Source organism: Odontesthes bonariensis, chromosome 22, assembly GCF_027942865.1.
Source record: "Odontesthes bonariensis isolate fOdoBon6 chromosome 22, fOdoBon6.hap1, whole genome shotgun sequence".
Taxonomy (NCBI): Eukaryota; Metazoa; Chordata; class Actinopteri; order Atheriniformes; family Atherinopsidae; genus Odontesthes; species Odontesthes bonariensis.
The window spans coordinates 13,615,818-13,628,824 of record NC_134527.1 but is presented as its reverse complement, the minus strand read 5'-3'; the positions used below and the strand labels follow the sequence as shown (position 1 = coordinate 13,628,824).

The 13,007-nt window shown below is 41.6% G+C and overlaps 1 protein-coding gene across 2 annotated transcripts; it reads left to right on the top strand.

The window, feature by feature from the left end:
* The first annotated feature begins 474 nt into the window (after positions 1-474).
* On the top strand, positions 475-3,885 carry selplg (selectin P ligand). 2 transcript variants are annotated; one of them, XM_075455335.1, is made up of 4 exons: positions 475-527; positions 750-867; positions 1,363-1,792; positions 1,832-3,885. In XM_075455335.1, the coding sequence occupies exons 3-4, from the start codon at positions 1,381-1,383 to the stop codon at positions 2,764-2,766; spliced, it is 1,347 nt and encodes a 448-aa protein (XP_075311450.1). In that variant the 5' UTR covers positions 475-527; positions 750-867; positions 1,363-1,380; the 3' UTR covers positions 2,767-3,885. The 2 variants fall into 2 exon arrangements, with proteins under 2 accessions (XP_075311450.1, XP_075311449.1); XM_075455334.1 differs by having other exon boundaries at positions 1,363-3,885.
* Positions 3,886-13,007: the final 9,122 nt, after the last annotated feature.

Genomic DNA, 13,007 nt, shown 5'->3' with positions numbered 1-13,007 from the left:
GGTACCACACTCATCCAGTGCATTTTCCTTTTTGTTCATAGCATGGTAACCATCAGGAGAAAAAAAACAAGCAGTTTATTTTTTGACTCAGATGTTCTTTAGAACCACATCTCAGTGTGACTCATCGGCACAGGAAGTGGCAGTTACAATTTCCACCAGACAAACAGCTCTATTACCACACAGAGTTTAACTGTGGGAGTCCAAAGAGTTTGCACTTTTTAAAAAACATGACCCTATTATCATATAATACAGTTAATGTGCATAATGTTGTCCTCATGTGACTGATATTCTGTCACTGTGGTGAACTCCGAGTGCCTTGAAATCCCTTAGTTACCGCTTTGTATCCACATGACAAGTAGCTTTAAATCTTCGACAGAAATGTGATCAAGGGTTGACATGCAAGAGTCATCTGAGCGGTTTACAGAACTGAAAACTTCCTGCTACTTTGAATAAAGAAGTAATCAGTACGTGCAAAGGACGATCCACACAGAGGAACCTGAGCTCTTCTCTGCTTTTCCATCTGTCAGGTAAGGCACATTTTCTTCCAACAAATAAATACATGCTCTGAAAGTTTAGTAGCTGAGCTCATGAAGCCAAAGGGGAAAAAGGTCTGGTGTGGCAGATGTAAGATAAAGTTGTATGTTTCAAAAGGAAGTGTCTCTGCCTAACTGTGGTTTCTCAAAATGTGATATACCATAGTGCTTTTTTTAAAAAGAGTGTAATCATTTCCTGTTTCTTTCATCTTGCAGCGCAACAGTCAGCATGTTAGAGCAGCGAGGATATGTTTCAAGAGAGGCTGAAATGAGCTGAACTCAGCGTTGATCGGTTTTTAACTCACATTTTTCCTTTTGCTTTACCAGAAACGAGGTAAGACGATCACAGGTGTCTCAGAGGACACGTTTCAGTAGCATGTTGAAATGGTGAATGTTTCTGACTTTGGGGTCCACGGTATAATTTCAAGTAATGATGTAGAATTATTTTATTATTTTTTACATGTACTCTTTATTTTAAGATTTTCTTCCTACTTTTACACCATCTTTTAAAACAATAACAGTGGGATTTTGTTTCGATGTCTTCCGATTGAACTTTTCTGCGATCCAAAAAGACACAAATGGATTCTTGTATAAGCTGCATTTAGGATAGTTTATCTACCGATTCAGTGGCTCTAGGTTCATGCCGTTGGAAATAAAGCAAAGGGTGTGGTAAAGGCACATGATTGCTTCATCATACATAATATGTCAGGGGCAAACACATGACAGAATTTTCCTCACGTATGTCTTGCCAATTCAACCGTTTGTAATAGATTTTTAACCAACAACTTTATCTAAAACCAGTAAACTTGACCCTTTTCTGTCATTTCAGATCTTTAATCCAGCAATAATGCTCCCCAGCACAAAGATGTACGTGCCTTTGCTATGGAGAGTGTGTCTTTTGTTTTACGTGGAGTCTATGACAACTTCCATACCAGAAACAAGGATTATTAACATCACTGTTGGGCCAAACAACACAAACAGGCAGCCTGTAACCTGGGACCTAACTCACAAATCTGCAGAAGACAGTACTGCTGTAGCAGCAGAGAGGAAGGTGTTACCCACTGCGGCGACTGACAAAACTAACAGCAGCATGGATGGTTTGGTTCTCATGAACACTACAGCAACAGCAGGGACCAGCAGCCCTACACGTATTGCCTCTACAGCAGAGGACACAGACAAGAATCAAGTACAACTATCCCCGACAGCGACCATGGCTTCAGGTGGAGCCCAATCATCCTCTACAGGGACCACAGCTTCAGGTGGAGCCCAGGCATCCTCTACAGGGACCATAGCTTCAGGTGGAGCCCAGGCATCCTCTACAGGGACCACAGCTTCAGGTGGAGCCCAGTCAACAGTTACTGACACAGCTAAACATACAACAGATCCGTTCCATCTACCATCAGCCACCAGTTCAACAAACATGACTACACCTGGTAAAACTTCCACAGATTTTGCCACCACAGTGGCTGTGTCATCTCAGCCCACATCCATCACTCACCCTAAAAGTACGCCAGAGTTACCTACCACCACCCCTTCGGAAAAGTCTACTCAGATGACTTCAAGCTTCAGTCAGAGTCCCACACTTTCTACTGCCACACTGACAGCAAATATTACCTCTGAGGCAGCGCCCGTCCATGGCCCCACTAGGACTGAAACATCCACCAGCACTGAGCTTTCATCCAAATCTCATTCAATTTCGACCACAAATGCCCTCAACTTCACATCCCAGTTTCCTGACAAAGCAGAGTCGAGCTCTGCTTCAACGGATTCTCCCATCTCCACCAGTCCTGCAGGAATCTTCAACCCTCATGCACCCAAGAGGTTGCCAGTTGCAACAACCAGACCAGTTGCAGCAACTACAGAAGCTCCCACTGAAGTACCAAAGACCTCTCCAAGCAACAAGGTCCAGCCCTGCTCAATTCGTGGCACTGTGAAGCAATGCCTCATTATCATCGCCTCCCTGGCTGTGCTGGCCACCATCTTCATTGTCTCTACCATTGTTCTCTGCACCAAGCTCTCCGCTATGAAGTACAAGGTGAGGAAACCTCAACAGGCGACCGAGATGATGTGCATCTCTTCTCTGCTGCCTGAGAGGAATCACGTCTATACTCGGCAACGCAATCCCATCACAAACGGAGTCCTGGTGTTCCCTGCGGCTGGAGACAGCGATGAGGATGGAGGAGATAACCTCACTCTCAGCAGCTTTCTTCCAGAAAATGACCGCTATGTTTGAATGTATTTACAATGAACAGCATGCTTTCATTGCACATTAGACTGAACTGATCTGTGGAGCGTCAGTGTTGTGGAAACAGTTGCTACTTTGATGTTGGTGGTTCAGCTTCACTGACCGTCCTATATGTGGCGGAACAGACACGGAAACCGCAAACAAAAACTGTTTCATGTTCAAGCGCCACAAACTCCTTTGATAAGGTGACGTGGATTTTTGGGCAAAAAGTCAATACTTTTTGCATAACTTAACACTTGGCCCCCACTGGAGAAGTCAAGCCAGGATGCTGGGAGTTATCAAAGCTGTTTTTTCTTATGGACATCCGGAGCAGAGCCCTGATGGTATTTCGCTTTGCAACAAGAGACAGGAAGGCTTGCTTTTTAAAGGGACTTTTGTTACTCACATACACGGTTCCGTTTACTGGTGCCTGAAGGTTTAAGAGTTCAAATGCTGGATTTTGATTGATTTAAGGTGCGTGAGTGTAAAGATGCAGCTTCGGAACTTTGATTTATTTAGCAAATGTCTTATTTAACTCTTTATTGAAAACCTTGTTTTACCAGTACGAGGATCCAACAATTTCTTGCATCTTTTAAAAAACAAAGTTTCTCTCTTCCTTTGTTTTAGATCTTTTCTTTTTAAGGCCCTCCTCTTCAAATGGCTGCCTCTGCTCTAATTTGTCAAAAGCGGTGGATTGTAAAGCAGATGTTTGTTCTTTGTTCGACAGAACTTCCTCTGTTGCTGACTTTGGTCTTTAAAACTTTAGAGATCTTTTACATGTACAAAAAAAAAAAGCTGCAGAGCACACTTAAGGAATGTAGATATTAGCCTGTATGCCTGTAAGGCCTCTTTAATTGGAATTGATCATTTACCAGTTGAACACATGATGTATGTTGCTCTTAACCTAGAATGATTCCAGGAATCTCTCTGGGAAATCGTTAAAAAAAAAGATTCAATTTTATAAACTTATGTTACCAAAGTTTATTGACCATGTCCTGTTCAGACTGATGAAAATGGTCAAAAGACAACTTTTTAGTTTTTTACCATGAAGGTGGGGTTTTTTGGTACATGTGGTTATGTGTGTGTGTAAATGGTAAACATTCATAATAAAACTGGATGCTCTCTGAACTCAGTCAGTTCCTTTATTTATAAAAGGCTTCACAAGAGGCCTTTCTCTTACACTGGGTAGGATTTCATGTTCACTTCCCTTCCCGTGAAACGAAAACAGTTCTCTGACTGCATATTAGGCCCATGAAGCCTTTTTCTTTTTTCACAGAACTGAAACAGACAGTTTTGACTATCAACAGAGCCGAGTCAGATGTAAACCTGGTGGATACAGGACCTCATCTCATGCTGCTGTTGACCATATAAAGCTAGACTTGTCTAGAGCGATCGCATACATAGCAGTCTTGCCAAAAAATGCGTTCACTCATGCACGGTCACACTGCCTCCCTAAAGTGGTCACACTCCCGTCGTGTGAGTTTAACTGCTCGTCTCTGGATAAAGAACACCACGTTGTCTGTAAAGGTCTACATTGCGTGGTCCCCTCCTTCCCCCCCGTCTCCCGGCTGTTACGGGTGTTTCGTCCTCACAGGAAACATTAACCACTTCCTGCGTATGCAGGTCACTCTTACAAGCTGCTCTCTGGCTCTTTTTGGGGTTGTTTTGTTGTTAATCATGTGAATGACGGGGTGAAGGCCAGGCTGTCAGTCAGAGGGTTGATCTGATGAAAACATTGTGATCATGGGATGGTTTGGTGTGGCTTTTAAAGCTCTAAAGTATTTATCTAATTTTGTATTGGCCTTGCACATCCAGTCAACCACACAGGAGAGTAAAGAGGAGGTCCCTGCCCCCACAGCACATTATAAACTCCTACCTAACAAGAACAATCTGTGCGCAGGCCAGAGAGCCCAGACACTCATGGGGAAACTGAAGGGGGAGGAGAACAGTGGAGCAGCAGAAGGAGGGATCTGTACTCATGGTTAATGACATCTTTCTTGCACTATCCAGACAAACCTTCACACTGAAACCTGAAACTGCAGAAGTGGCGTGGTTCCCTAAGTTGTTGCATGCACTCTTTGCTGTGTTCTCACTAAGTTCCCTTCTTCTAAACGGGTTTCATTCAGCCTGCAAGGGATTCTAGCAAAGACACCTCTTCTCCTACACTGCATGGTGAGTGAAATGTGTCATTTTATCTAGTTTTTCTTCTAAATTTAGTTATTCCATTGAATGTACTGAAACAGAGTTATCTTGACATCCTGTCAGCCCACAAAACAGCTCGACATACCAGCATTGTGAGAGCAGCATCCAGACTCAAGAAGTGAGAGTATTATTGTTATTATTAACAAGACTTTGTGACTATATTTAGTTTCCTTTGTAGACATAAAACCAAACAGAAATATATATTTCGATTTTTTTTTCCTGAATCTATTGAGTGAGGATTTGTTTCTTTGTGTGTAACCGATCACCTCATGTCCACATATGTGTGGCTGTGTACATTCAGTCTGGTGTGATTCACTGGACGAGAACAAAAACAAAAAACCTTTTCCAGTTGAGAGCAGAGTTTCATGTGGGCCAGCTTGCACACAGATGCAGCAGAACTGGGATAAATGTCTGGAAGCTGCGGCCAGTTAACACACACACTGAGGAAAAAGTGAGTGTGTGAGCCAAGTCAATGGACACATCAGAGTTTAAAGGGTTAGTTCATCCAAGTTGCAAAAAAATTATTCTCCCAAACATCCATGTGGTAACAAGTCGTGCAAATATTGTTGGTTTTACCTGTTCTTTTTTATTATTATTATTATTATTAAGTATTCTGCTGCCACTGGTTAGAAGTGAGAAAATATGACTCTCAAGATAATCTTTTTAACTTTATACTCCTTTCAGCTATTGCACAGATACTATAATGGAGTCCACAATTCATTCAATGCTGGAAAAAAAGCACATGGTAGAGAGTGATGACTGATTAATTGCTTATTGTAACGGATATGCTGTGTATAATATGCAGCATAAATACAAAACCATTCCCAAATGAGTTGTATGAAATGTGGATTTGTGGACGAGGTGAGATGAGAAGAGAGGACCCGAAGGCAGACCCAAATTGCCAATGGAAACTTGATTTATTTAAAAAAAAACTGTAAGAAAAGGCGTGGCAAAGCCGGAATTCCAAACAACAAAACTGATAAACAAAAACCAAAGAAGAAACAGACCCGACTGGACACGAAGAAGCAAGAACTTGAACAGACCGATTGGAAATGAGATGTGACGGTGAATATCTGACAATGAGTGAATGACAACTGGGACTTTAAATGCAGAGGAGGGTGATTAGTGAGTGATGGCAGCTGAGGGAAGAAAGACTGGCAGGAGGGAACCAAGGAAAGGTGAGGAAATGGCAGGACTAAACGTAACAAAAACATAAGATGCAGACTGTGACAGTGTTACAACTGACCGCAATACTTATTCACTCATTATTTTTTTTATTCATCTTTTCTATGGGTTAGGACAGGTGCAACAAAAGACTAGAAAAGTTGTGTAATGCTAAAAAATGTCATAATATCTGATATCTGAATATCTTGAATAACAGCCGATATTATCAAAAGTTTCAGAGAAACTTAAGACATCTCAATCGATGGACCATCGACATCACAATCTTCTGGCCCTCAGGTGTCTCTGCCACATGTGCATGAGTAACCTGTACATCTGTGAAGGCACCACTCGTGATGATTAATATGCAGGCTTTGAAACAGAACATACTGCCATCCAGATCCAGACATCTTTATCAGAGACGCCCTTTCTCATTTCAGCAAGACAATGCCAAACCTCGTTCTGCAGGAATTCCAGCAGCAGGCCGTAATACCTGGAGTCGGGATGCTGGACTGATCAGTCTGCAGTCCAGACTTGTCATCTTTTGAAAACAGTGGGCACATTATGAAATTAAAAAAACAAAAAACTGAGCACTTAAGCAAGAACGAGAGTGTTCTTAAAAGAGGAATGAAAGCAACAAAGTGGTAAATACCTTTATCATATCATCTATCTTAGACTTGTTTTACATTTGAGGTTGCTGACGTCAAACTTAAGATAAGCACACTGCATATTGCACTAATAAACCAGCAGAATCGCTGCGTCCCTGTTCGTCTGTCTACATGTTCTTCACATATTTTGCCAAGTGCTCATTCGATCAGCCTCAGGCTTGGTATTTGTTTGGTGTCTGGTGAGGTCTTTCAGATGGGTCTTTTTCTCTTATTTGGGTTAGGCTGAAAGGGAAATGCTTGACGTCTTAGTTACTCACCAGGTACTGGACTAAAACCTTCTCTCAGTTTAAAAATTCTCATATGTTGTCTTTATAGCAGAGTTTAAATGATTTGCAGTCAGTTTTTTTTTTTTTTATAACAACTTTTCAGGGTTGTGTGTCCATGCAGTATTGAAGGTTTGATGCAGTTTACAGGTTTTCAAAGTCAATCCCCACTGATGTAGTTGACATTTCAGCTGCGATCCTTTAATAACTGCTGCTGTTATGAAAGGTATTTTTCTAATCATTGCACCACTCTGTCCAACTGTATGACAAATGTTTTTTTCAGAAGGATTTTAATCAGTTTCTAATTTGTAACTGTTGAATGAAAAAATAGAAATGCCTGATTTGAGAACACTAGTTTTAAAATCCTACATTGTAAAGCACTCATAATATTCTCCTTCTCACAAGGTCAGAAATGTCTTAGAATACGCTGGAAAAACCCTCAGAACGGCAGCTGTTAAATAATCCGGTTTATGTCTTTAAGAAAAGCAGATGCTGAATGACATAAACATACACATGAATCATAAACTGTCTTCCCATATGGAATTGACATTAAGTGTTTTTTTTACAGATCCTGAGAGGAAAGAATGCTCCCGGTGGCCCTTCATCAGATCTGTGTGTGTGTGTTGTTTTGCATCAGCAGCAGCCTGGGCACACGTCTACCTTTTTACAGCTCTTTGGAGGGAAGTACAGATGAGGAAGATCCCAGTTACATCAATTCCTCTGTGTCTACCAGAGTCCTCGCCACTGAGTACCAAACCACACCGGTTGACCCAGCCCAAGAGGAAACAGACTTCCTAAAACAGCTTGTAAACTTTCTGGAGGAGAACATGCTTCTCATCCTGGTTGCAACCACGCTTCTCCTTCTAGTCTTCCTCGTTATCTGTGGGGCGATTTTCATGAGCCGCAGGCGCAAGGTCAATGCATACTACCCTTCCTCCTTCCCCTCAAAAATGTATGTGGACAACCGGGACAAAACTGGTGGTGCTAAACCTTTTAACGAAGTGCACGAAAAAGCTGCTCCTGAGCTGCAAAGTGAGCCAGTGGACTCTCACAAGCAGCTCCAGGCAGACATCATGAGGGCTGCCAAGAGCCTACGCACGCCAAATAAATCCACTGATACTGCAGAGGGAAGAGAATCCTGTCAGAAAGTAGCAGACCACAGTTGTGAGGAGAGCTCTAAGCCAGATGGCAGCATCCTGAACCAGCAGCTTCCAAGTGTCCCAGAGGAGAAGGAGCAGTGTGAGCTTTCTGACAGTGAAGCAGCTGAGGCAGCAGCAGCCAGTCCAGAGCTGGATCCTCCAGAGCAGCTGACTCAAGACGGGGATGATTCCCAAGAGCCGACGCCTGGCAGAAGTCTCCGGCCCTCCTCTCTGCACATTCACAATGACTCTGCAACACTTCAGCTCATTGCAGGAGAGAAAACTGCCTTTTAAAAAAAGCTCAACACTAAATGCCTCAAACTCAAAAGTGAGTAAACCCTCACCGATTTCTCCAGGTTTAAGAAAGCAAACGCAGAAAAGTTGATGAATGCCACTCAAAAGAGATTTTGCAACTTTTCTTTTTTCCATTCTGTGGAGCTGGGACAGTTGCAGCCATACTCGAGTTCTGACTCAATGAACAATTCATGCTTTTATAAATAATTCACCGTAGCCAATAAAAATAGGTCACCTTTTTTGGGTATGTTTGTGTTGAGGATGTTTGAAATTTCACATATTTGTCTACATTCTCCACCGTTACTGCACAGGAGCTACTTTTGTGAAGTGTGCGGCACGTTCTCACTTGCTTTCACTTTCTGAGAGACACACTAAGCAACGACTATCTGCTTTAGTCTAGAGAATGTTTAAGATTAATCCACTGCCTGAGAATAGCTTTGATTTGCATGTTCAAAGTTGATAGAGTGTCACCACTTATGTGATACACATCTCTATTTCAGTTAAAGCATTGAGTGCAAAGGTGGGAATAAAAGCATTTATAACTATCGTTTTAATCCAGGTGGCCTGTTTCTGGAGTCATACAATGTAGTTGACCACAGAAGGTCATATGGACATTTAACTAAGACAAGGAATAAAAATGAGTCACACCTGCACTTTCCCCATAAACAAAAGCTAAAAATGTCTAAAATATATCTTTTTCAAGCTGTCTGAGTGATAAATCGGAAGGACACACAATGTGATTTTGAATACTTTATTGCAGGCTTTCAAGGAAGCATTCATAAATATTGCAAATTAGACTTAAAACTACTGGACCCATTTCTTTGTTTCGAGCCACTTATTTGCGTATCAATCAGTCAGTGCTTTCAAGGTGCATACAGCTTTCAGCTTTCAGATCAAAATCTGAAGACATAACATAGTCCGAAAAAAAAAAAAATAAGGCTCAGCTTTGTACCAACAAACCTTACGTTGTGCGTTTACGTGACAGGCTAAAAGATGCCGTGGGCAGGGTTACAGGACTGCAGACTATTTTAGAAAGCCTGGTATAACACTGCTGTGGAGGGTTGATCATGGTGTACTAGACATCAAAATAGCTGGAAACAGGGACGCTGGACTGCCACTTCTCTTCTCCACAACAGGAAGCATCCCGCTTTAATTGCTGGCCACGACTGCCTCCTGCTGGTTGTCATGCTGCTTGATGCGGTAGTCAGCAAGGGCCGCCTTGATGGCATCCTCTGCAAGCACTGGGGCGGCAACGAAAACACGTCAAGCCTGTATGCTCGTGCACAACAGTTTGGACAAAGAAATGTGATGAGGAAAACGTATTAAAAACTCACTGGAGCAGTGGAGTTTAACAGGAGGAAGACTGAGCTCTTTGGCAATGTCCGTGTTCTTTATCTTACAAGCTTCATCCAACTGAAAAAACAAAGCACACAGCTTCAGTGAGCACCAAATCTGCCCCGTCAACGGGATGAGGGTGAAAGTGCAATGTATAACAAACATGAAAACCCATACATGACATACTCCAAAAGAAAGAGAAAGAAGTGTTGTGTCTGTTAAGATGCGTACTCACAGATTTCCCCTTAATCCACTCAGTAGCCAGAGAGCTGGAAGCGATGGCAGAGCCACATCCGAAAGTTTTGAACTTGGCATCCACAATCTTCCCTTGGTCATCAACCTCGATCTGTCAGGAGTTTTTCATTTTTACTCGAGCGTTAAAAAGGTCAATATCACACATATCCGTTAGATTTTTAACCAGTGGAATTAAATGCCAAATGCTGTTGATATTCTAAGTAAATGAAGGTGTGTTTCCCCTATAAATAATAATAAAAAAAGATGCAGTTCATCAGTACTCTTTGGCTGTGTTTTTATATGTTTATAGATTAGCCCTAATAAGTTTAAAAGGCTGCAGTTTACCTGAAGCTTCATCACGTCTCCACATGCTGGAGCACCCACCAAGCCAGTTCCAACATTCTTGGAGGTTTTGTCCAGTGAGCCCACATTTCTTGGGTTCTCATAATGATCCACCACCTTCAGACAGCAGCAAGAGAGAAAGCAGCATAAGGAAAAACTTTCGGACTTTGGGAAACTGCTTTTCCATGATGCTGAAGCCCATGTGAGGAGGCCGGGTGACAGAGGCGTCCCGGGGTAGCATTGTACATTCTACCCAAAAAAGTCCTGCCATCGCTGTTACAAAACCAGGAATTTAATCTCTTATGTAAGGATATCTTATAAATAAACAGCTTAGGACTGGATATCATTGTCGACCAGACAAACTCTATTGTCCTGTCCTTCCTCGAGTTTCTGCTGAGTCATTCTGACATTCTGACTTTTGAAAGCTCAAAAGATCATTTTGAGCTTTCAAAATGATCTTATATTTACATCAAAACAATAGACAACCCACAGCTGTTGCGTCCAATGGGTTTTTCGGATTCGAAGATTGTCAAAAGTATTCCCCTTATGGTAAAACAATATTTAATTCACAGCACCACACATCTATTTCACCCTGTTAAATCGGACATGCGAAAAAAAAAAAAACCAGGAACATATGTACCTGTTTCTTGAACACTGTGCCGCAACATAATCACTTTAAGCATTTTAATCGGATGTGATTTAAGAATTAAAACTGTGGACAGCTGGGAGGAAGATTAGGGAAGTGCTGTAAAACCTACTAACTAGCCACAATGAAACAAATTTGATTATGATCGCTGATGAACCTCCTGGAGTCTGATGATAGGTAATTTCTCTCCCCCCACATGTTGGCTGACTGATGTAACTTACAGCCAACATGTAAGCTACTTTCCTGTTGTTATCCCCAAGCACTGCAGTAAACAAACTTAGTCTTATTTCCTTAGCGAGGTAACCTCTATTGCCATCTTATAGCACTCGCATTAAGCTATACTGGAAATAGAGTTGTTCCAACTACGTTGCAATATTTGTAAACATTATCCCAAAAAAAAGCAGTTACATCACTGTGACCCTGAGACTTGAGGACAACAGGCTGTGGCATCATTTTAGTTGACAGGAGGATTTACCTTCTGGTGGTAGCAGCACTGAGTGAAAATCTCCGGAGCAGAGAGCCTCCTGGTGATGAAAGCCAGAGGATTGAGACACTTCTTCGCGACAATACCCGCCATGTTGACCGAAGTGCGCAGTTTGAAACAGCAGCTTCAGCCTGTAGCAGACGTAACGGGCTGTGGGAGGGGCTAAATGAGTTGCAACTGCGCATGCCCGGGTTTACGTAAACAAGTTCAGCGTGAACGTCCTTTATTGAGTCGATTCGGGTGATGAGGGATGCTTATGCCATAGACTAGAGCCATTACTTTGTGATCTAAAACTAAAATCATAAAGTCATTGCAGCTTTTGGGATAGGTGAGGCATGGATGTCATGTGACCACCCATGCATGATTTCGGGCACTTGTCAATCACAAAGCTCAACTGGGAATTTCATTACACGAATTTTAATAAGATTAATGTTAAGGATGTAAATCCTTTATAAATAAGAAGATAATTTTACTGATTATTAAATCTTTGGCTGTAGAGGATGTAAATCCTTTATAAATGAGATAATGTTACTGATTGCTAACCACTTAAATGTGTGGTCTTTAAAGCAGCAAATAGAACATTTATGTGTTGACTAAAATAAAATAAAAACTCGGTCTCTGCGCTGGCTTCCTGTCGATCAGAGAATAGACTTTAAAACCGCTCTGCGTGTGTACAAGTCTCTTCATAGTCAAGCGCCAAAGTACATCTCTGTACTTGTATTTGTTAGAGCCATATGAACCAACTGGGACTCTGAGAACTTCTGCTGGTGCCCAGAGTCAGGACTAAACAAGGTGAGGCTGCGTTTCAGTTTTATGCTCCTAAAATCTGGAACAGCCTTCCAGAAGATGTGAGACAGGCCTCAACTCTGACAATGTTTAAATCCAGGCTGAAAACAGTTATTTTTGGCTGTGCATATGACAACTGAAAGTATTTTATCTGCACTCTTTGCCTTTAATTTAATTAATTAATGATTATTTTTATGTTTTAATGATTTTATTTGCATTCTTGTGATTTTATGTAGATGTAAAGCACTTTGAATTGGCTTGTGTATGAATTGTGCTCTACAAATGAACTTTCCTTGCCTTACTTTGAGCCATCCACAAATGGAGGTAAACGCCTTGTCATGCAAAGAAAAACAACAAATGTGAACATCATGAAACGCAAAATTCGCCACATTCACAGTCTCACAGTACTTCTAAGACTACATAGTTCAGTGTCTTTCCCGAGGACACTTAGACGTCCTCTAAGTGGGTAGAAATGGAACCACTGACCCGAGCTCCAGCCTGTTCACAAATAATATATATATTATATTGATGAAATTGCAAACGATTGCATTTTATGCTGCGTCTCAACTTTTTTAGGAATGAAGTTGCCATGTGACTGTTTTACCGGAAATACAACAGTCAGCATTTTTTTCTGTTGCATAACATCGTCATATGATTTTTTTTGTGAACTGTGCAGAACTGTTTGTTTAGAACAAC